Raw genomic sequence first — 19,985 nt, forward strand, 5'->3', positions numbered from 1 at the left:
AAATTTGTACTTAAGGGTTAGGGGGTTAGTACATCCTACCACTGTTCATTTACCACATAATGTACTGAAATAACCACATGTATTATATTCAGCTGTCACAAATATATTTTATTAATCATGTCCTTGCAGAGTTCAACTCAGTTCATCATGCGACCTGTGTCGACGAAACTGTTAAATATCCACTTACCCACATAAATTACATGTTTTATAGTTTAAATGTAATTTCTTTTTACTGTAATAATAATAATAAAGTACATCTATCTATCTAAATACACAATGTGAAATAAAATGTAAAAAAAAAATGTCTTATGTCCCAGTTTAATACCTTTAAAGCAGACCTGATTATCAAAGTGCACCAAAACTTGTTGTGTCATTGTCCTAACAGGACTGTACACTCAGAGAACAGTTGTGTGAAAGAAGAAGAAAGGCAGAAGCAGAAGAAGAAAAAGGAAGAGAACAGCGAAGAAGAACTTTTCTCATCGTCACTTCCTACCAAGACTTCGCGGGGTCACGTGATGTCGTATTAGCTCGCCGAATCTGCTATGTTTGTGGTTTGTGCTAACGTTTTAGAAATGCTAAATTTCTCGCTTTTGTTGGTTTATTGTCGTCGAGGGAGGCCCTGCAACTGTTCGAAGACCCGTTTTTATCGAGGCTGGGCGAGCAGTTTGACTGCTAAAACGCCTGCTGTCGGCCTGCACGTCACGTGACCAGCATGCGGCTGAGCGTTTGATAAAAAGATGGCGTGAGCGCGACGGAGCGAAGAGGACAACAAACCCCGAACTACTGAGCGCCGCTGATTGCGAACCGGAGCGGCCGTTGAACTGTCAAGTAAGTTGATATCTCCGTGAGAAATGTTTGTTTAACACCAATACCTCTGCCATTAAAGACGCAAGCTTGTGGTGATAGTTAATACTGAATTGTTAAATTGTTTGTTTTTCTATTTGAGGCTTGGGCAGTGGTAACGCTAGCTTGTCTTCGTTTAACGCTCCTTGTTGCTAATGTTAGCTAGCGACAGCAGTGACAGTGCTTGAGAGCCCCGTCCACAACATCACAACATTGCGAAAGGCGAGGTAGTTAAGCCAGTTGCCGTCCCCAGCAGCTGTGGATAGGGTTGGGAAGGACAAACTGTGACGCTTAGTTTGAGATGGTGTTTTGTAAACTCGGCGTTAATGCTGTTAGACTCGCTAACGTCATTTGTCAGGAACTCGCCATCAAGATTAACCAGCACAAGCGTAACAAGCTAGCTTAAAACTCGTTGCGTTTTAATATTAAGAACATGAATTAACGTTTAATTCGTTGAGAGATAAAGTTAGAGCAATACAAGCAAACGCCGGGTCATAAATGCATGTCAGTGTGTGCGATGTAACGGCAATCACTTCAGAAGCAAAACCAACTGACATTTGTGAGAACAAGCAAGTCTCCGTGGTTACCGTTACTAACATTTCACGGCTGCGAGATTTCTTTTCTGAATTTTGTTTCCGCACTATTCTTTGCATTAGCTACTGACGTTCGTTAGTTTGTAGACGTGTAACTTAACTGTCGTGTCGCTGATTTGAATGTGAAAGTGTCTTTGAGCGCAGTGCGTTAGCTTTCTGTTAGGAGGCTAGCTAGCATGCTAAGCTGTGTCACCGCTGTGTTACAAGGCCACTTTAGCTAGCTGGAATGACAGCGTGCCGCGGCTTAGCTGGTGCAAATTAACGTCAACTATGTCGAATACTGAGGTGTACCAGCGCACAAAATGTCTGTTTCTGTCATACGTTATAGTTGCTGTTTGTATAAATAATAATTAACCAACCGGGCTAACGAACAGATGCGGGAAGCTACGTTGAGTCAGAGACTCCAGGAAGTTGACCGTACCAAAGGAGGGCATTGAAAACACGTGTTTTGTTTTGGGTCACTTTGGCATAAGACTCGGACGCGACCCGGTGTGTGGGCTTTTCTGTGAGAAATGGCCAACTCTCATTCTTTTATCGTTCGTCTTGTTCTGTGCTGAGTTATCTCGTGTCCGTGTTACATTGTATTTAGTGCTTTATTTTAGCTCTTTACGGCGTCTGCTGTTCGAGGAACTGCGGCGAGGTGAACATTTTTAAAAACATTTCGCCCGCATGAGATTGAAATAACTTGTGTGTGTGTGTCAAAGTTGAACAACAAAAGTTTGATATTTTTATACCGGATGTAAAAATGTTTTGCTATTCTTTTTCAAGTTTACATCGTATCCCGTGTTTGATACCACACGTGTGCTACTATACATGAGGGTTGTATGCGTGATTTTATTTATTTTTTTAGTTCATGCATTTTTTTGATAGTTGCATTATTGTGTCAGTTCTTCTATGCAAGCATGCACTCACACTTTGCATTTCATGGCTACTGTAAGTAGCGTTTAAAGTGTTAGAATTTATCGATGTGCTTGTTAGCTACATCCGGTTGATCCGGTGAGATAAATGTTGTAGGCAAAATTTGGCTTCATTTAGGAGCAAATAGGCAGCGTTATAGCACTGAAATGATTGTGAAAAGTTTAGAGATTGTAAGCTTTTCTCTTCATGTGTGAATGCACATTTAAATTTGGATTTGAATCGTGTGTGGCAAGTGAATCAAAGTTGATGCTGATTTATTTTCTATTATCGTTTTTTTCATTGTTTTTATGTGTGAAAAGATATTGTCAGTATTGTACTTGAAAGGTGTTAACTGAAGGTTGCATGTGTTTGTTTTGCAGATGGATCCGGGACAGGATTTACTTCTTGCTGCTCTGAGTGAGAGTGGCATTTGCCCAAATGATATTGGCCTATTTGATGTTGATGCTCAGGATGTTGCACAGCCCACCACAACCCAGCAAGTAAGTTGATCTTCAGATGTTGCTTTAGAAGAGATTCATTTATATTTTCATATATTGATGTTATGTTTCTGGTCCTCTTCCAGTCCATCTCCATCAGTGCCCTGGATGTTGGTGTGGGGACAGAATCAGTGGACGTTGTTCGAACGGAGCCTCCAGCTCCAGTCCCTATAGTTACCATCAGGGTGAGATTATAAGTTCTCTTAATTAATTATTGAAGACACAATGTTATGTGGCAGCTGATGCTTGTTTTGCGGTATGTGTTAAAATCTACTCTTCTCTCTGCCTAACAGCACAAACCTCAGCCATCAACCACCACGTTTGTCTTAAATCAGCTGAATCAGTTGCCGTCGCTCGGAGCTGTTGTAACCAAACAGTCTGCCCCGAACAATATCAAACATACCATAACTGTCACCAAGGTGGTCCACGTTGCTAACTCAGCCCTGCGAGGTTCTTCGACACCCTCCTCTACAATTATCCCTCCCTCAGCGTCCACAGCAGTGCCTTCTAACAGAGATCAGGTACGCTTGTGGAGGATGTGCTTAAATGATTAAAAGGTCAGAAGAGCACAGAGAAAAATGTTTCTTTGGGTTATCATCATATGTTTCTTTTTCTTTTGCTCTACCAGATTCAGTTGAAAGACCTCCTTACAACCAGCAGTGTGAAGAGCGGCGGTCTAAAGGGCAACAGTCTGATGGAGCTCATGAAGCTAAAACCTCCACCTGACATTACTACACCAGTAGCAACAGCAACTGCGACAGGTTGTTTATTGTTGTTGTTTAATTGTGCACTTAGATTGGTGTTCTTAACCTTTACAACTGAATGTTATTAAAATCTTCATGTTTTGTTGAATATTTAGCCACCGGTTGTGATGTGTGATTGAATCATCTTCAAAACAGTTACAGAGATAATCTGCAAAAAGTTATTTTCGTTTTTTAATAAATGCACTAACAGTTCTTTCATTAATTAAGCTGACATTCTTCTATCATTAATCTTTTGGTCTAGTTAATAGTTGCTTTAGTTAGTCTAAAGGTCATGGTGATGTCTTCATGTTGTTTTGTTCAGTCAAGTCTAAGATAAGACTCAACTCTCATGTCAGACAAAGAAAAATGTCAAATTCTCAAACTGAATATAATGAAGATAATTTGGTTTAATTATATATAATTTAATTAACTAATTGATTATCAGACTAATTATTGGAGCTCTAAAATGCACTTTGATATTTGCTGAATTGTGACATGGAGGAAAAACCAACCTAAGATTCAGTTGAGCCCTCAAAACCCTTTGAATTTAACATTCATCTGTGTGTGAGAAACTCGAACTGTTGTCACTGTTGAGTGACACCTCTGGTGTCTGTTGGCGTTTCAGGTGAACTGAACAATGGAATCAAGAAGGAGGCGATGGGTAAAGATGCTGCCAGAATCTGGATTAATGACGGCAGTAAAATGCAAAACTTCTCACATTCTCTGGTAAATATTCTAACATCAGTTCGAAAAGAGGAAGAACGAGTCGATAAGAGACGTTTGGGAGATGCTTCAAAGCAGAAGAATGTTTTGAGAATCGTGTGTCTCATAGTGTTCGTCTGTATACAGAAACCCCCAAGCATGAAAGAGGAAGACGAGCCTGAGGAGGAAGAGGAAGAGGAGTTGGGTCATGCAGAAACGTATGCAGAGTACATGCCAATGAAATGTAAGTATGTCTGCAGTGTTGTTTCACTATGTCACTGCTGTAGTGCACAGTAATTTGGTTTGTAATCTCATGAAGCCAATGTAAAGCTCTGGAAAATCTGTTGAAAACCGCACGGCCCTGAAACCGAGTGGTCAGGAGAGCTCTTCAGTCGCTGTGACAGTGAGTTGTATTGTGCATGCAGTAAAGGTCGGTCTGCGGCATCCTGATCCTGTGGTGGAGACGAGTTCCCTGTCCAGCGTCAGTCCTCCGGAAGTTTGGTACAGATTATCCATCCCAGAAGAAGTCATTGACCGTGGCTGCCTGTCAGCCTTGCAGCTGGAAGCAATCACATATGCAGCTCAGGTAAAAAAATGAAGTACAGGTAACCTTTTGTTAGAGAAAACTATGGTGAAATGTATAAAAAGTGGCTGCTATTTTGCTGAATTGTGCATTTTCTGTCCCAATGTTCTGCAGCAACATGAGACATTCCTCCCCGGCGGTGACCGAGCAGCTTATTTGATTGGTGATGGAGCCGGTGTGGGGAAAGGCCGGACTATTGCAGGGATCATCTATGAGAATTATCTTTTAGGCAGGAAGCGATCACTTTGGTAAATATCCCAAATCCCTTGCTTTATATTTAACACGGGGAATTTTAAAACTGGTTCAACCTTTGAGATGAATAAGCTTCTCTGTATTACCTCTTCTTGTATATTGTCCTCTTTTGTCCAGGTTTAGTGTCTCAAATGATTTGAAGTATGATGCTGAAAGGGATTTAAGGGATATAGGAGCTAAAAACATCCAGGTTCACTCTCTGAACAAGGTAAGATTCTTTAATGATATGCAGATGGAAACAGAAGTGTTTACTGGCTTCATAATGTCAAAGTGTGACTCAATTACACTTTCATTTTTTTCAGTTCAAATATGGCAAAATCTCCTCGAAACACAATGGGAGTGTGAAGAAAGGTGTGATATTTGCCACCTACTCTTCCTTGATAGGAGAGAGCCAATCAGGAGGGAAGTACAAGACCAGATTTCAGCAGCTTCTCCACTGGTGTGGGGAGGACTTTGACGGAGTCGTATCCTTTCAAGGGGCCATCAGTTAATAAAATAAATGTTTGCAGGAAATATTACCACTACTTTAAGTGGAATCAACGTGATTCAAAACAAGATCATCTTATTTTTAGAAATCCTTAACCAGATAATGTCCTCAGATTGTCTATGACGAGTGTCACAAAGCCAAAAACGTGTGTCCAGTAGGATCATCCAAACCTACAAAAACTGGGCTTGCAGTATTGGAGCTGCAGAACAAACTCCCCAAGGCTCGCGTTGTGTATGCAAGTGCTACAGGTTAGTCGTCATCACTCAAAAAGCAAATTTTCCTTTTGACAGGCTGTCAGTCTAAACTGTGAACTTTCCCACACAGGTGCCTCTGAACCTCGAAATATGGCCTACATGAATCGGCTGGGCATCTGGGGAGCCAAAACACCCTTCAGAGAGTTTGGTGACTTTATCCAGGCTGTAGAGCGCAGGTGAGTTTCTTTGTTTTTGCTAATGGAGAAGGACATGTCTGTGTGTGGTGGCGGAAACGGTCCTAACATGTCGGTTTCCAACCCTTGATTTCAGAGGTGTTGGTGCCATGGAGATTGTTGCTATGGACATGAAACTGAGGGGGATGTACATTGCAAGGCAGTTGAGTTTCACGGGTGTGACTTTCAAGATTGAGGAGGTTGCCCTGACTCAGAAGTACATCAACATGTACAACAAATCAGTCAGGCTGGTAAGCACATAAAAATAAGTGTGAAAGCTGTGATTCTTTTATTTCTTCTTGGAGTTAATAAACAGGTGTTACTTTGCTCTCCTGCTCCTCCCAGTGGGTGAGGGCACGTGAGAAGTTCCAGCAGGCTGCGAACCTGATTGACGCAGAGCAACGCATGAAGAAGTCCATGTGGGGCCAGTTCTGGTCCGCTCACCAGAGGTTCTTTAAATACCTCTGCATCGCCTCCAAAGTCCGCAGGGTGGTCCAGCTGGCCAGAGAGGAAGTCCAGAATGGAAAGGTGGGACGCAGGGCTGCGCAGTCAACTGAGTTTAGATTGTGATCTCCGTTCACGTCTGCGTGCAGTGCTTTTCTTAATGTTTTGACAGTACAACAAATGGCGAGTCCGCATTAATCCATGTGACAGACACAGGGAGAGGTTGTAGGACATGTATGAGACAGGAGTGAAATGTGGTGAATGAAAGGCATCTGAAATAAATACAGAAAACTTCAGGTTGTACAGCCTGCTGTGTGAAGTCAAAGTAGACGATGGTCAACTTTTTACAACCACCTGAACAAGCTGTTCTCTCTGCAGTGTGTGGTCATAGGTCTTCAGTCCACCGGAGAAGCAAGAACACTTGAGGCTTTGGAGGAAGGAGGAGGCGAACTCAATGACTTTGTGTCAACTGCAAAGTACGGACCGACAACCTTCTCTGGCACATTTTAACAGGATGATGTGTTCGTGTCACTGTAATAACATGTGTTTGCTGTAGGGGTGTGCTGCAGTCCCTGGTTGAGAAGCACTTTCCAGCTCCTGACAGACAGAAGCTTTACACCCTGCTGGGTATTGATCTCTCGGCGAAGAAGACGCCGTCTCCCTCTGAGGCTGCCGCACCAGACCAGAAGGGCAAGAAAAGGAAAGGTAATAAAACTGCTGTTGCACCAGAACTGGTTAAATCCGAACCTGACGCACACCATGTGAGACGACTCCATGAAGGCAGATGGTGTTGTCTTAAAAATGCTCCTGTTCATATATTATTCCACGTTCTCTGATGAACTCCAGGTCAAGAGATCAAAAAGCAGCAGAAAAAGAAGCCTCGAAAGCATGGCGGGTTGTCGGGTACCAGCTCGGAGGAGAGCCAGTCAGAGGAGTCGGACAAAGAGTCGGGTAAAGACTGCGACAGTGACGACAGCTTCAAATCTGTGAGCTCGGCGGATGAAGACGACGACTTCAACCCGTTCAGAGACGAGTCTGACGATGACGACGAAGACGGTGAGACTTCTGAGGGAGGTCGTCAGAGTCGAGATCAGACAACTTATGTCTTATGACATCTTAACTGTTGGGTCTTTCTCTGCCTTAGATCCGTGGCTCATCAGAAAGGAACCAAAGAAAGGGAAGGAGAAGAAGAAGAAAAAGAGAAGGAAGAGCATCGATCCGGACTCTATTCAAAGTGCCTTGTTAGCCTCTGGGCTGGGCTCCACCAGGCCTGCCTTCACTGCCTCTGTTAACGCCCCCAGCACACCTGCCACAGGTAAGCAAGTTACTGCACAGCAGACGTACAGCGCTATGACTCAGCCTTGTGAGGGTGAGTGAATGTCGTGTTTTCACTTGTTCATAAGTCAAGGCAGAGAGTCAGGAGAGCTGCGTGACGAGTCAGGACGCAGTGGAACATGCCCAGAAAATGAAGAGAGAACTGCTGGAGGAACTCGAAGAGCTGGCGGAGGATCTGCCTCCCAACACTCTGGACGAGCTAATAGATGAACTGGGAGGACCAGAAAATGTAGCTGAGGTATGAAAACCTTTTGTGTTTCTGATTTTTAAAGCTGGCTCAGTATATTTTGCTTTGCGTCTTATTTCGCTTTACTGATTTCCTTCACTGCCCTTCAGATGACTGGCCGCAAAGGTCGTGTGGTGAGCAATGACGACGGCAGCATCACCTACGAGTCTCGCTCTGAGCTGGACGTCCCGGTGGAAATCCTCAATCTCACAGAGAAGCAGAGATTCATGGACGGAGAGAAGGTAAACATAATGTTATTGTGGAGATGGGGACAAACGTGAAGTTCGGGGTTCTGATAACTGAGTCAGGACTTTGGGCCCACACCATTAAAGCACTTTCACTCCCATAGTTCAGTTCATTTGGTCTATAAACATAGCTGTCTTGTTCTGACCCATGAAGTATTTTCATTCAAACCAAAAATTGTAAACATTGACTGACAGGTGGGTTTTGGTGACATCATCCGGATCCAGTTTAACGGCCAGCAGTGATTTCATTTGCTTCCAGTCAGACTCGGATCAGACTTTAATATATAAAAAAAAAAAAATATATATATATATATATATATATATATTTTTTTTATTTATTTATTTTTTTAAACGGCGGCTAATTAGTACATGAAAAGTAATTTATTTATGTGTCTTTTGAACCAGAACATCGCCATCATCTCGGAGGCTGCCAGCTCAGGTATTTCCCTGCAGGCCGATCGTCGAGTGAAGAACCAGCGGCGGAGGGTCCACATGACGCTGGAGCTGCCGTGGAGTGCAGACCGGGCCATACAGCAGTTCGGTTAGCACATGAACGCTTTGTGGTTCTCATAATGCCAGATAGTCCTAGTCCTAATCAATCCTCCTATGCATGAGAGAGGGCCCGTTTGGGCGCAACACGTGCAATTCTTGATGTAATAAATATAAAATAAGGAGATGTGTACTGACCCTGCTGCTCCTGTTTGTTCTCAGGGAGAACTCACAGGTCAAACCAGGTCACAGCTCCAGAATACGTCTTCCTCATATCAGAGCTTGCCGGAGAGCAGAGATTTGCATCCATTGTTGCCAAAAGACTAGAAAGCCTGGTGAGAACTAGTTAGATGTACAGTCGTGATGTGTGTGTGTGTGTGTGTGTGTGTGTGTAAATGTATTAACTGTCCATTAACTCTTTGTGTGGCAGGGTGCTCTCACTCACGGAGACAGAAGAGCAACAGAAACTCGAGACCTCAGCAGGTTCAACTTTGACAACAAAGTGAGTAGCTGCAGTGTTTTAGTCTCAGAAGGTCTTAAATTTGGTTTGTTTGTCTGTGACTCACGTTTACCTTCGCTTCAGTACGGCAGAAACGCTCTGGAAATTGTGATGAAGTCAATCGTGAAGCTGGACTCTCCGTTAGTTTCTCCACCCTCTGACTTCAATGGAGATTTCTTCAAAGGTGTGACTCGTAGTTACTCTGTTTGGTTTTTCTTTCCTTTTTGAATTGATTAACATCTTCTTCTTCTTCTTCTTCTGTAGAGATTCAGAGTGGGTTGATAGGTGTGGGCCTCATCAATGTGGAGGACCGATCTGGCATCCTGTCACTGGACAAAGGTGATTTTAATTTGTTTCATTTACTCTCAGTGTTAAACATCTGGACAGCATGCAAGTCTAATACTTTGACCCAAATGCTGCAGACTACAACAACATGGGCAAGTTCCTGAACCGGATTTTGGGCATGGAGGTCCACCAGCAGAACGCCTTGTTCCAGTACTTTTCTGACACATTGGGAGCAGTTATCCAGGAAGCAAAGAAGAACGGCAGATATGACATGGGCATTCTTGGTAAGATGGTCATTTATCCTCGTTTTATCCTTCAGACACGTTCGGAAATACAAAAGGAAAAAAAATGGGACCAAAGGTGTTTGTTCATGATGTTTGTGCATGAATGTTACGTATGAGATGTAAGGAAAATCTCATTGTCCTCTGTTAGATTTGGGCTCTGGGGATGAGAAAGTGAAGAAGATGGACTGCAGGAAATTCCTGACCCCAGGCTATACCACATCGGGACACGTGGAACTCTTCACCGTATGTTCATGCACCTCGCTGCATGTGTGGTGTGATGTGCTCAGATGGCAGCGTCCTCACCTGACTGTATCTGCGTCTTCACAGGTGAGCGTGGAGAGAGGAATGTCGTGGGAGGAGGCGACGCATGTTTGGGCGGAGCAGAACGGACCAGATGATGGCTTTTATGTGCAGGTAGGACAAGTCTGAGGCATGCAGAGACTTTCAGCATGAAGCTGATTTGACTTTTTTTAAGAATCTTCTGATAGCAGCAGAATTTGGAGTATGACGACTGTTGAAGATGGTAGTACGTCAAGATTATCCTGCTGCAGATTTGTGTATTTATGTATTTATGTAAGTGATGGTATTGCGCTTCCATAAATTGTGTTTGATTTTTAGATGAGAAACAACAAGAAAACTTCCATACTGGTGAAAGAGGTGAACACCAAGAAGAGGCTCTTCCTGGTGTACAGGCCGAACACCGGCAGGCAGCTCAAGCTGGAGACGTACGCTGACATCAAGAAGAAGTTTAAAAAGGTTACTCAGCTTTCTTTTATCAAGAAGAGTAGGAGAAGAACAGCGAAGGATTTCCACAGTAGATCATGTTGTGTGTTTTTTCCTGTTAGGTTTTGTCAGAAGACGCCAAGCAGTACTGGACGGACCAGTACAACTCATCTGCACAAATCTGCTCACATGCGTACTGGTATGTGCAGTCTGTCACATTTTAAAAACCAAGCTACATATCAGTTGTCTGTTTTTTAAAGATTCTGAAACAGATTTGTCACACAGGCTGTGGAAGTCAGAAAGTATTGAAACACTCGTGTGGAATTTGTTGACAGTAACAAAATACAGAATATCACCAGCTTTTATCTGTTAAAGCTCATGATAAACGTGAAGCCCGACTGCTCACATTGATCAGTCAGCCGTGGCAAATGCTCATAAAGGTTGTGCGTCGTTCTGGCCTCAGGCGGGGGAACTGTAAGAAGGCCTCGGTGGGTCTGCAGTGCGAAGTCGGCCTTCGCTGCAGGACCTACTACGTCCTGTGTGGCTCGGTGCTCAGCGTGTGGAACGAGGTGGAGTTGGTGCTCACTCCGGTCAGCGGAACCAACGTGAAGGTGCAGATCGTCCGCCTCAGAACGGAAGACGGCCAGAGGATAGTTGGTGAGTTGAAAGACTTTCAAGGACTTTTTGGGAAATGTCTGGTTGCCGTGAGCTGGATGAGAAGATCGATCATACTGCAAAATGCTCATTGCCACACTGCATTCCCTTCGTTGTTCCCTTCCTCAGAGGGAGTTAAGTCTTCTAGGTTTAATCTTTAATATTTCCTCTTGCCTGCGTTCAGGCTGTTGGGAGATGTTGCAGATCTGTTTGCTAAAGTGAGATTTTTCTGAAGGTTAAACTAATTTTGAGCAGGTTAATCCACCCACACATTTTCTGCATCTTACCTGGTTTCATTAAATGAATGAATGAATTTTTACTGTACACACAATGATGATGAATAATGTCAGAATTTTAGAACACATTTCTATCATTCTGTCATCTAAAATGTATTAAATTTCATTCTGTTCATTGTTATTAGAAAGGTCCTGAAATGTTAAAAGTTGAACTCTGCAGAAACCTTGGAGTTCAGCCTTGTTGTTCTCGTCTCGGTGAGCTTTTATGTCACAGTTCTGTCAGGTTGATTTGGTCTTGCATGTTTCGAGTTGCTCTCGTTGCAGCCATCAGCCATCGCTTCGGTCGGTTGTGGAACTCCTCACCCGTTGCTTCTTAATAACGTGAACGTCTTTGGTTCGTTGTCACCTCTTTGTCTCTTCCACAGGGCTCATCATTCCAGCGAACTGCGTGTCCGCATTAATCAACAAGCTCTCGACGTCGGACCAGAACCAGCAGCTCGCTGTGCAGGAGCAGCAGAAGCGGCAGCAGCTCCACCCCCAAAGTCTGAGTCACGCACCAACACACAGTTTGGGGTTGTAGCGCTCGGCTTCATGGGCGTCGATCCCATCTCCACCCTGTCAGTCTGAAGGGATTTGACTCGTCAATCTCTTATTGCTGCACCACAGGCTCCAGGACCCCCCCTGTTCTGCACCCTCACCCTCCTCCCCCAAAAATGTTTCAGAGGTGTGGCACGAGCTGTGATGATTCTCAGATGTAAAGCAGTGGTTGTACAGAGAAAAAGATTTCAGGGGTTTTTCCTTTTTTTTTTTCCTTTTTCCTTTTTTAATCTCCAGAGACTCTTGTTTTCACCTAGAGAGATTTGCCAGGTGATGTTTTGTCCTCTGACATTCAGAGTGAAAAAGATTTGCGATATATCGATCGAGCTGCGACCCGGAGGGCGTGATTTATCCACTCCTCAGCCATGCTCTAAGCCGTTTAGTCCGGACTACGTAGACTCTGTCTTGGTTCAGACCAAAGGTGGACGAGACAAAGACCACTATGTCCTCTGAAAGTCTGACAAACTACATGAATTCACTTTAAAAAAAAAAGAAAAAGGGACATTTGATGCTCAACTACAATGTGATGCTAATATTTGGTGTCAGCTGTCAGTTTGTCGCTCCTGTTTCAGCACTAGAAGAATCAGTTCTTTGAAATAGAAAAAGTGACAGAACGTTAGTCCAGTAAAACAGGAAACCTGGTATTTTCTGCTTCTCTGTAGTAGACAAAAACAATCCACTAGCAGCGCTGGTCTTTGTCATGCATGTGGCTTCAGTTTGATTCCTCTTTGTCCACCGTGTAACATTTAAAGGAGTGTTTCAGGGTTTTTTGTTTTCTCCTCCAGTCCGTCTTGAAGCGATAGTCGGTTGAATATTCCTCCCAGTGTGCCGTCGGTGTGAGTGATGGAGACCAAACCCACCGTCCTCGTCTTGTGTTTTCACGGGTTTATCTGAAGCTGCTGTGAGACAAACCGAGCGGGTGTCTCAGGCTCGTGCTTTCAGATAAACTTCTGAATTCATTTCACTGTGGATGTTTTCCCCACGCAGAACCCGCTTCAGTGATTTGTCAGGCAGGCCTTTTTGTATGAGTACAAACGGGTACTGCGGTCGGTCAGGCAGCTTTGAGACGGTCAGAGTTCGACTTGTGAAAGCTTTGGTGGTTTTTAGTGTCAGCTGACGTGTTTCTATTGAAAGTGCAAGCAAATGTTTCCTGAAGATAAATATTGACGGAGTAAAGAGTGTGATGGATGGATGAGTTAGCAGAGGGGCTTTGTCGTTGCACGCAGCGTAGAAAGTCAGCATTTATTGGCAGCGTGTTAAATGGTTTATAGCACATTATAATGCAGGTGTGACACATGTAGCTTCTCCCATCACACATTTTTAATATTCAAACTGTTTCGTGTTCATACGGCAGTTATGGGCGCCTCACAGGAGCAGTCGACTTGTTTTGTTTGCTTTTTCCTATACTGATTATTAGTAATGATAAACCCATAAGTGATACACATTTGCAGTAAAAATCTTACTGTTGGAATTGAGAATGACCAGTAATGGAATGTAACGGAGTAGTTTTACTCAAGTACTATGCTTTAGTACAATTCACAGGTACTTGACTTGATTTCCGTTGTCTGCTGCTTGATATTTCCACTCCTCTACATCATGGAGGCCAATATTGTACGAGAGTGTTTTGAAAAGTTTCATGACTTTGCGGATTGAATTTAATCGAGAATCTACTTGTAAAATTCTAAATATTGGTTTCAGTGATCGGCCTGTCCCTGACAAACACATTAATAAATGCTAAAATCTGCTCACCGCTACGCTGTGATGTTACAAACATGATTATATGCTGCTTGTGAAAGCTAAACGGGGACTTGAAGTGGTCGTGTTGCGGGTCAAAGCCACCTTTGGTCTTTGCCTCGACGGCGATGGCGGCGGTCATTCAGAGGAGAGGAAACGCTCGACGATGTACAGCAGAGCAGCAGCTGTGAGGAATATGAAGCGCATGTCCGTCGCTCGCCGGTTTTCAGAGCAGAGTCTGCAGCGCTGCACTCTGCTCACGTCTTTTGTTTTGAATTCTGCTCAGGGGTTAAACTCGTACAAATACCCTCTTTGGAAAGAAAAAAACAAAAACAAAACAAAGTTACCTGAAATGCATGACCACAACTCGATCGCTCCACCTGTACCTCCGCTCAGTGATGTTGCTCTGCTCTCGTGTCTTCGCAACACACATTTTAAACCCCACCACCTCCACCTCCATTCCTCTGCTTTTTTGAGCCGAGTTGTAGTTTAAAATGGACGATTGCTTCTGTCGACTAGTGCACCCCTTCAGTCCTTCAGTCCTTCAGTCCGCCACCTGCACTGGAAAGGACAGACCAAAGTGTGGACACGCGAGCTGGCGATGTAGAGACTGAGCTGTGTTCTCTGCTCGGGCGCCTCATGAACCTGTGGATTAGCTCACGTTACTCTTCTGTTCTTGGTAGATGCATTTAAAAGTGAAATCGGAGGTCTTTGTATCAAACTCCTGTGCGTTTTGTACATTTTGTCCAAGGATCCAAACTGCAAATGTTGGTGCAGCACATCTGAAATGTGGGACAGAAGTGGGAGACAAAAGGTCTGATCTCTGGTCGGAAGTCACATCTCTGAACTCGAACGTCCGCCACCAGACGAGCCGGCGACTCCCGTTTCAATTCTGTCCTTTGAGATGCTGCGTTCACGGGCTGCTGACTTGTTTTTGAATGCTGTTTTAAAAACGTCGCAGCAGATCTGCTCCTCTGAAGTCAAAACACTTGAAGGACTTTTGGGTTGTTTTTTTTTTCCTCCTTTTATTGTTGCACGAGTTGCACTACTGACAGAGTTGTACAAATATTCAACGTGACCTGTACATGAATGAGTGCAATGCTCAATAAAGCTTGGTATACTTCTACTGCGTTGGACCGTTAATTCTGACTGAACATCGGAGACGCGTGGAGGCTTTGGGTTTTCATGAAATCCCTGAATTGGGACAAATAATCCAACATGCTGAGGCCGTTTTGTTCCTTAAGTCCACAGGTAAAAAGATCTGGACAGGAGTTTTGTGAAACAGGAAATCAGTGTTTAGATCCTTCACAAAAAGTAGCACTAAAACAGTGGAAATGCTCCTTTAAAAGGCAAAGTCCTGCTCTGAGGAAGTGGAAGCACAATCAGCAAAGTGTACTGAAGCTTCCCAGCCTCACACACACACACACACACACACACAGTTAACCACACTGTTACTGAAGCATTTCAGCTGGAGATGGAGTTTATTCCGTCTGGTTACATACATTATGTGTAAAATAACTACAGTACACAACTTAATGCAAATGAATCCACCACACATGCAGTATAAATGTTGTACTTTATACTTCACTACTCTAATTAGTTTTCTTGCACACAAAACATTTTAAAATGTACAAGTTCAGCCGTAAAAACGTTTCAGTTCCTCAAATGTGAGCCTTTGATGCTTTTTCCTTTTTTGTTATTTTATTTTCGACTGTGAAAATAATTCAGTATGAGCTTCACCTCAACAGGCTGCAGCAGTAAAGTCCTGCCTTTACTTTAAAGCAGAATCAGAGTTATCTCCTTCCAATACTTTCTAGTTTACTTACTTACTTGTAACAGAGTGTTTGTACTCTGTGTGTGGTATTAGTACTTCACGTGTGGATCTTTACTGCTGTGGCCTTTCTGCTTGGTTAGCAGTACTGGAACTGAAAACCAAAACATCATTAAAATGCTGTTAGAATAAACTTTGTTTGTTGTTGTACTGTTACTTTTACTTCAGTAAATGATTAAATACTCATTGCATCACCGCGTTTTGCCAATATTCTCATCAAACTAATTAAAAGTATTGCTTTTTGCTTCCGTATGAAAGCTGACGCTGGTCATCCTGCGTTAACTCCTCCTCTGTGGGGGGGCCTTCCCACCACATCCCGGAGGTCCCGGCTCGGGACTCTGGTGGGGGGGGTCAGGACTGGGCCAAACCCTGTGGCTCAGTGTCCAACCATGTGGCCTGAGGGTCTGAGGGGGGACACACCGAGGGGCTCGGCCGACCCACGTCGGTCTCATTTGAATGCAAAGAGGAGCCCAGAGTGGATCCTTTCAGTCCGCGTTAACTCTCGTACTTCTGGTCGGTTGTTAACGTGAAAGCTGAGCTCAGATTCCAGTACAGACGAAGCGATGGAGGCGCCGCCACAGACAAAGACAGGTAGCCTCTGTGCCCACGGCGGGACTCGACGCTTCAACTCAGACAAAAGCTTTTTTTTGTTGTTTGTTTTATTTACTACACTAATGAACTCGACTGGGTCTAATTTAACCCCAACCTCAAATTAAATATACACGAAATTGATTATCCTACTTTTTTAAAACACCATTTTCTGTGCTGCAGAAATGTAAGAGGAGGTCAGAAATGCAGTCAAAAGCGTAAACACATTTCGCACTTTTTAAACTCTTTTTTTTTCTTTTCTTCTTTTTCTTCTTGAAAGCGTTTTAAAAGTGCAGCTTAAAAGTAGACTTTCCGGTGGACGCGTACTTAATTTGTCAAATGTGCTCCAAACCGAGTGAAACCGTGCGTGAATTCCGTCGCTTTTGTGGTGGAAATCACGTTTTAACCGTTTAAACATGATAACCCGCAATGGATAGCAGCGGTGTTAGAAAGCACAGTGGGTGTCAATATAAAGTGACGGCCATATTTGCCGGTGCCGCTGTTGTAAACAAAAAGTGAGAGACAGACGCTTCACTGAATTTCGGGTCATTTTTATTTCTTTAATTTACAATGTCTTTGGGAATGTCTTATAAACCCAATGTCCATCAGCACATTCCGGGAACTTCTGGGAACCAGGGTAAGGAGAAAAAATGGGGCAAAATCAAAGTATCCGTCCGTTAAATCGAGTGTTAAATTCGGGGTCTCGGAGAATACCTGGAGAAAGACCGTGTCTGTAGTTTTTGTCCAGTTATATATATAGGGTCAGATCGTGGGAGCTAGGCTAATTCATATCCGCCATTATTACTAATGTAAAAGAGCGCCATCCGCGGTATCTGTCGGCCGAGAAACACGGCTGGGATGTGAAACGAGAAGGCGACGGTTCCTGGGACGTGATTGCCCGTCGTCCCGGGTCCTGGTCCCGGCGGGCGGGTGCCGTTACACGGTGACAAAAATGTATCTCTTGTGTCTTCTTGAGCCAGCCTTGTTCCGTTTCCTCCATGATGCTCCTCGGTCGGAGCTGCTGATTGATCTGCCTCTGAATTTTTTTATGACTCTTCGAGGACATCTCGTGTTGGAGTGTGAATATTACAGCCGAACAAAGCAGCGGGGGAGCACAAAACCCCACCAGACTCCGTTCATTTTTGTGGGAATTTAAGGGTTTTAGCTGCTTAATCTGCAATTTTAAACTTTTCAGGATGAGGACAGAATTGGCAGTATTTTGGTGTAACGATTAATCGCTCAGGTGATCAGAAGAGTACGGAATCATTCAAGTGATCCACCTCAGCTTTCATTGTATTTGTTTTATGATGCATTTAAACTTCACGTTTCCTCTTCTTTTGCTATGTGATGCACTCAAGTGAAACTGCTTTGTTGTGATTGTGTAGGCTTTAAAGCTGAAACAGGAAATGAATCTGCAACTCTTTCTATAATCAGCTAATCCTTTGAGTCATTTATTAAGCAAAACGTTTATGTGTGCAGCTTCCAACAATGTGATGTTTTGAATGTGTAACATTTAATGGGTTTTGGAGCACAAAACAAGTGATTTGAAGATGTTGAAACTGATCCTAAGAGCGTGTTTTTTAACAATATCAGACATTTAATGGTCTAAATGAATCAAAAGTAATCAGCTGATTAATCAGCAGTGAAGATAATCTGTAGGTGCGGCTGTGTTGGTGTTTCTGAGGCTTGACTGATGCCAGCTTGTGTTTTCTGAACAGTCTGTAACCTCCAGTCTCCCTCAGCAGCTAACCTGGCCACACTGCAGTCCTACAGGCCCCTTCTGAGCGACTATGGACCTCCATCTCTGGGATTTTCACAGGTAAATGCAACTAAACCGACACTAAACCACGCAGACTTTTCATCAAGCTTTCTCCCGTTTAAATAGCAACACATTCCAGTGTGTGCTGTTTCTACTCCACATGTCTAGGATTAATTAAATTAAATTATGTTAATTAAATTCAGTATTACATAGGTGTCTGTTTAGGCCTGATTTCTGATGCTCACACGAATATTTTTCCATCCTTTGCTTTGTTTTCTGTTTAATTTGTCTCGAACGACTGCAGGTTTCTTTTCCTATTTTCTCAATGTGAAAATAATCCAGATTAAACGTGCCTTCTGCGTTCCAAATAAAGCAACCTGAAATGTGTTGAACCTGGCTCGTCTTGTGCTGTTTGCTCAAACCACAGGGCTCCTCTGGCAGCCAAGTGCCTCAGAACAAATATGCAGAGCTGCTGGCCATCATCGAAGAGCTCGGGAAGGAGATCAGGCCCACGTACGCCGGAAGTAAGAGTGCGATGGAGAGGCTGAAAAGAGGTAACCGTCGAGTGTCGTGTGCGGAGAAGTTCAAGTGCAGGACATTTAGCGTGGCTGCTGTGCCTAACTCAGAGTTTGCTCATCTAATTTGTGTCTCTTCAAAGGAATAATCCACGCCAGAGGGTTGGTGCGTGAGTGCTTGGCTGAGACGGAGAGAAACGCGAGGTCCTAGCTACCAACACACACTCCTCGCTGCAAGAAGAACCAACAGCGTGTGTCTCACGAAAAAAAAATAACTTGCATGGCATTTCCTTTGGGAAGAGGAAGTAACGAACAAAGGATGGAAGAGCAAGCTCCTAGAGAGAAAGAAAAAATATACAGTAACACAATTCGTGACTCCTGAGGCTTCTGGACAGTCATTTCAATCATGTGTGGAATTCAATTGAGAGGATATCATGTGTTTTTACGCCCCACTTTTGGGATCCTAGTTTTGACTTCATATTTAAAACGTTGATTTATGCATGCGAAAGGGCCCGTTGGTTAACCGTAGACAGTGCATGGCTTGTACAGGGGTAGGTGCAGAAGACTTCTTCTTTTTGATAGTATTTGGTCTGTTTTTCAGACCCCTACAACACACATGAGTGAGTGAGTGAGTGAGCGAGTGAGGGACAGAGATGTGCCAAATGCATCGGTTCATTCGTGTCGAGGTTGGTTTTGGTATTCAGAAAAAAAAAAGGAAAATGCTGTTACTTGCATCTTTGTATGTATTTATTACTCAGTGTAATAAATTGTATTTTCAATAGAGTTGTCATTGTGTGATTCAGTGCCTTTTAGTTTGTACTTCTGCCCAGTAGACATGATTCACGTGACTAACTTTCTACACCAGAGGTATCACAGACTCATCTGGTGTTGAAACCAGGAGATGTTGATGGTTTCTCATGTGTCACGTTTTCATGCTGGGCCACCTGGAGGTTGCTTGTGGGCCACCAACTTGTCGCTAAGGGCTCTGGCAACTTGTGATGACCACTTCTCATGTACCAGCTTTCTTCACATGGTAGGTGGATTAAAGTGCTTTATAAATGCAATTAATTTAATCCCATGAAAATATGAAGTCCCCTCAGAACAGGCCTGTTGACAGGATGTAGATTTTATAAATGTATGACTTTTAACTTGCAGATTAGGTGTTGCCTGTATTAGCTGTCAAACCTTGGATCATTTAAGTGTTTTAGGGGTTATTTTATAACATAACAGTAGCTTAGACTAGCAGTACTTCTACACCAAGGGGTTACCATGTGATACACGGAAAGTTTGCGGCGTGAGCTCATTTGAAAAACATAAATTACTAAAAAATTTAAAAGCTAGCTAACTAGACAGATAGATAGAAAAAAAAGTTGAGGAAGAGATGTGCTGAATAAGTGGACTCAAAGTAGTACAACAGCTAAGAGAGAACAGAACTGGTGGTTTAACAGGCCGTCCTGAGATTTTATTGTCTGCCAGCTTTTGTCCCGACAGATGTGTACGCCTCTTTCCCCCACCAG

At 43.5% G+C, this 19,985-nt stretch overlaps 2 protein-coding genes across 9 annotated transcripts; both read left to right on the forward strand.

Annotated features, from left to right (window-relative positions):
• Positions 1–469: 469 nt before the first annotated feature.
• Positions 470–14,901, forward strand: sbno1 (strawberry notch homolog 1 (Drosophila)). 3 transcript variants are annotated; one of them, XM_046374442.1, is made up of 33 exons: positions 470–828; positions 2,714–2,833; positions 2,917–3,015; positions 3,124–3,351; positions 3,456–3,591; positions 4,199–4,299; positions 4,423–4,519; positions 4,701–4,861; positions 4,973–5,106; positions 5,228–5,318; positions 5,413–5,574; positions 5,710–5,845; positions 5,922–6,027; positions 6,122–6,275; positions 6,370–6,552; positions 6,847–6,944; positions 7,025–7,173; positions 7,315–7,524; positions 7,613–7,783; positions 7,872–8,041; positions 8,140–8,271; positions 8,680–8,815; positions 8,986–9,098; positions 9,194–9,265; positions 9,347–9,446; positions 9,527–9,601; positions 9,685–9,831; positions 9,980–10,074; positions 10,159–10,245; positions 10,450–10,587; positions 10,677–10,753; positions 11,018–11,211; positions 11,870–14,901. In XM_046374442.1, the coding sequence occupies exons 2-33, from the start codon at positions 2,714–2,716 to the stop codon at positions 12,022–12,024; spliced, it is 4,227 nt and encodes a 1,408-aa protein (XP_046230398.1). In that variant the 5' UTR covers positions 470–828; the 3' UTR covers positions 12,025–14,901. The 3 variants fall into 3 exon arrangements, with proteins under 3 accessions (XP_046230398.1, XP_046230400.1, XP_046230399.1); XM_046374444.1 differs by having other exon boundaries at positions 3,459–3,591; XM_046374443.1 differs by lacking the exon at positions 470–828 and adding an exon at positions 1,535–1,941.
• Positions 14,902–15,947: 1,046 nt separating this feature from the next.
• Positions 15,948–19,251, forward strand: LOC124051298 (cyclin-dependent kinase 2-associated protein 1). Of its 6 annotated transcripts, none has more exons than XM_046374537.1 (4): positions 15,948–16,197; positions 17,913–18,013; positions 18,381–18,507; positions 18,612–19,251. In XM_046374537.1, exons 1-4 carry the CDS (start codon positions 16,170–16,172, stop codon positions 18,677–18,679), a joined length of 324 nt encoding a protein of 107 aa, XP_046230493.1. In that variant the 5' UTR covers positions 15,948–16,169; the 3' UTR covers positions 18,680–19,251. The 6 variants fall into 6 exon arrangements, with proteins under 6 accessions (XP_046230493.1, XP_046230494.1, XP_046230495.1 ...); XM_046374538.1 differs by having other exon boundaries at positions 15,950–16,197; positions 17,937–18,013; XM_046374539.1 differs by having other exon boundaries at positions 15,952–16,197; positions 17,940–18,013.
• The last annotated feature ends 734 nt before the right edge of the window (positions 19,252–19,985 follow it).

The sequence above is a fragment of the Scatophagus argus genome, chromosome 20 (assembly GCF_020382885.2).
Source record: "Scatophagus argus isolate fScaArg1 chromosome 20, fScaArg1.pri, whole genome shotgun sequence".
Classification (NCBI taxonomy): Eukaryota; Metazoa; Chordata; class Actinopteri; family Scatophagidae; genus Scatophagus; species Scatophagus argus.

Coding starts and splice junctions, on each gene's coding strand:
- sbno1 (XM_046374442.1), top strand. CDS start 2,714: ATGGATCCGGGACAGGATTTACTTCTTGCTGCTCTGAGTGAGAGTGGC. Junction 4,520..4,700: donor AGAGTACATGCCAATGAAAT/GTAAGTATGTCT, acceptor TTGTGCATGCAG/TAAAGGTCGGTCTGCGGCAT. Junction 5,846..5,921: donor TGTGTATGCAAGTGCTACAG/GTTAGTCGTCAT, acceptor TTTCCCACACAG/GTGCCTCTGAACCTCGAAAT.
- LOC124051298 (XM_046374534.1), top strand. CDS start 16,765: ATGTCTTTGGGAATGTCTTATAAACCCAATGTCCATCAGCACATTCCG. Junction 16,832..17,912: donor GGGAACTTCTGGGAACCAGG/GTAAGGAGAAAA, acceptor TTTTCTGAACAG/TCTGTAACCTCCAGTCTCCC. Junction 18,508..18,611: donor GATGGAGAGGCTGAAAAGAG/GTAACCGTCGAG, acceptor GTCTCTTCAAAG/GAATAATCCACGCCAGAGGG.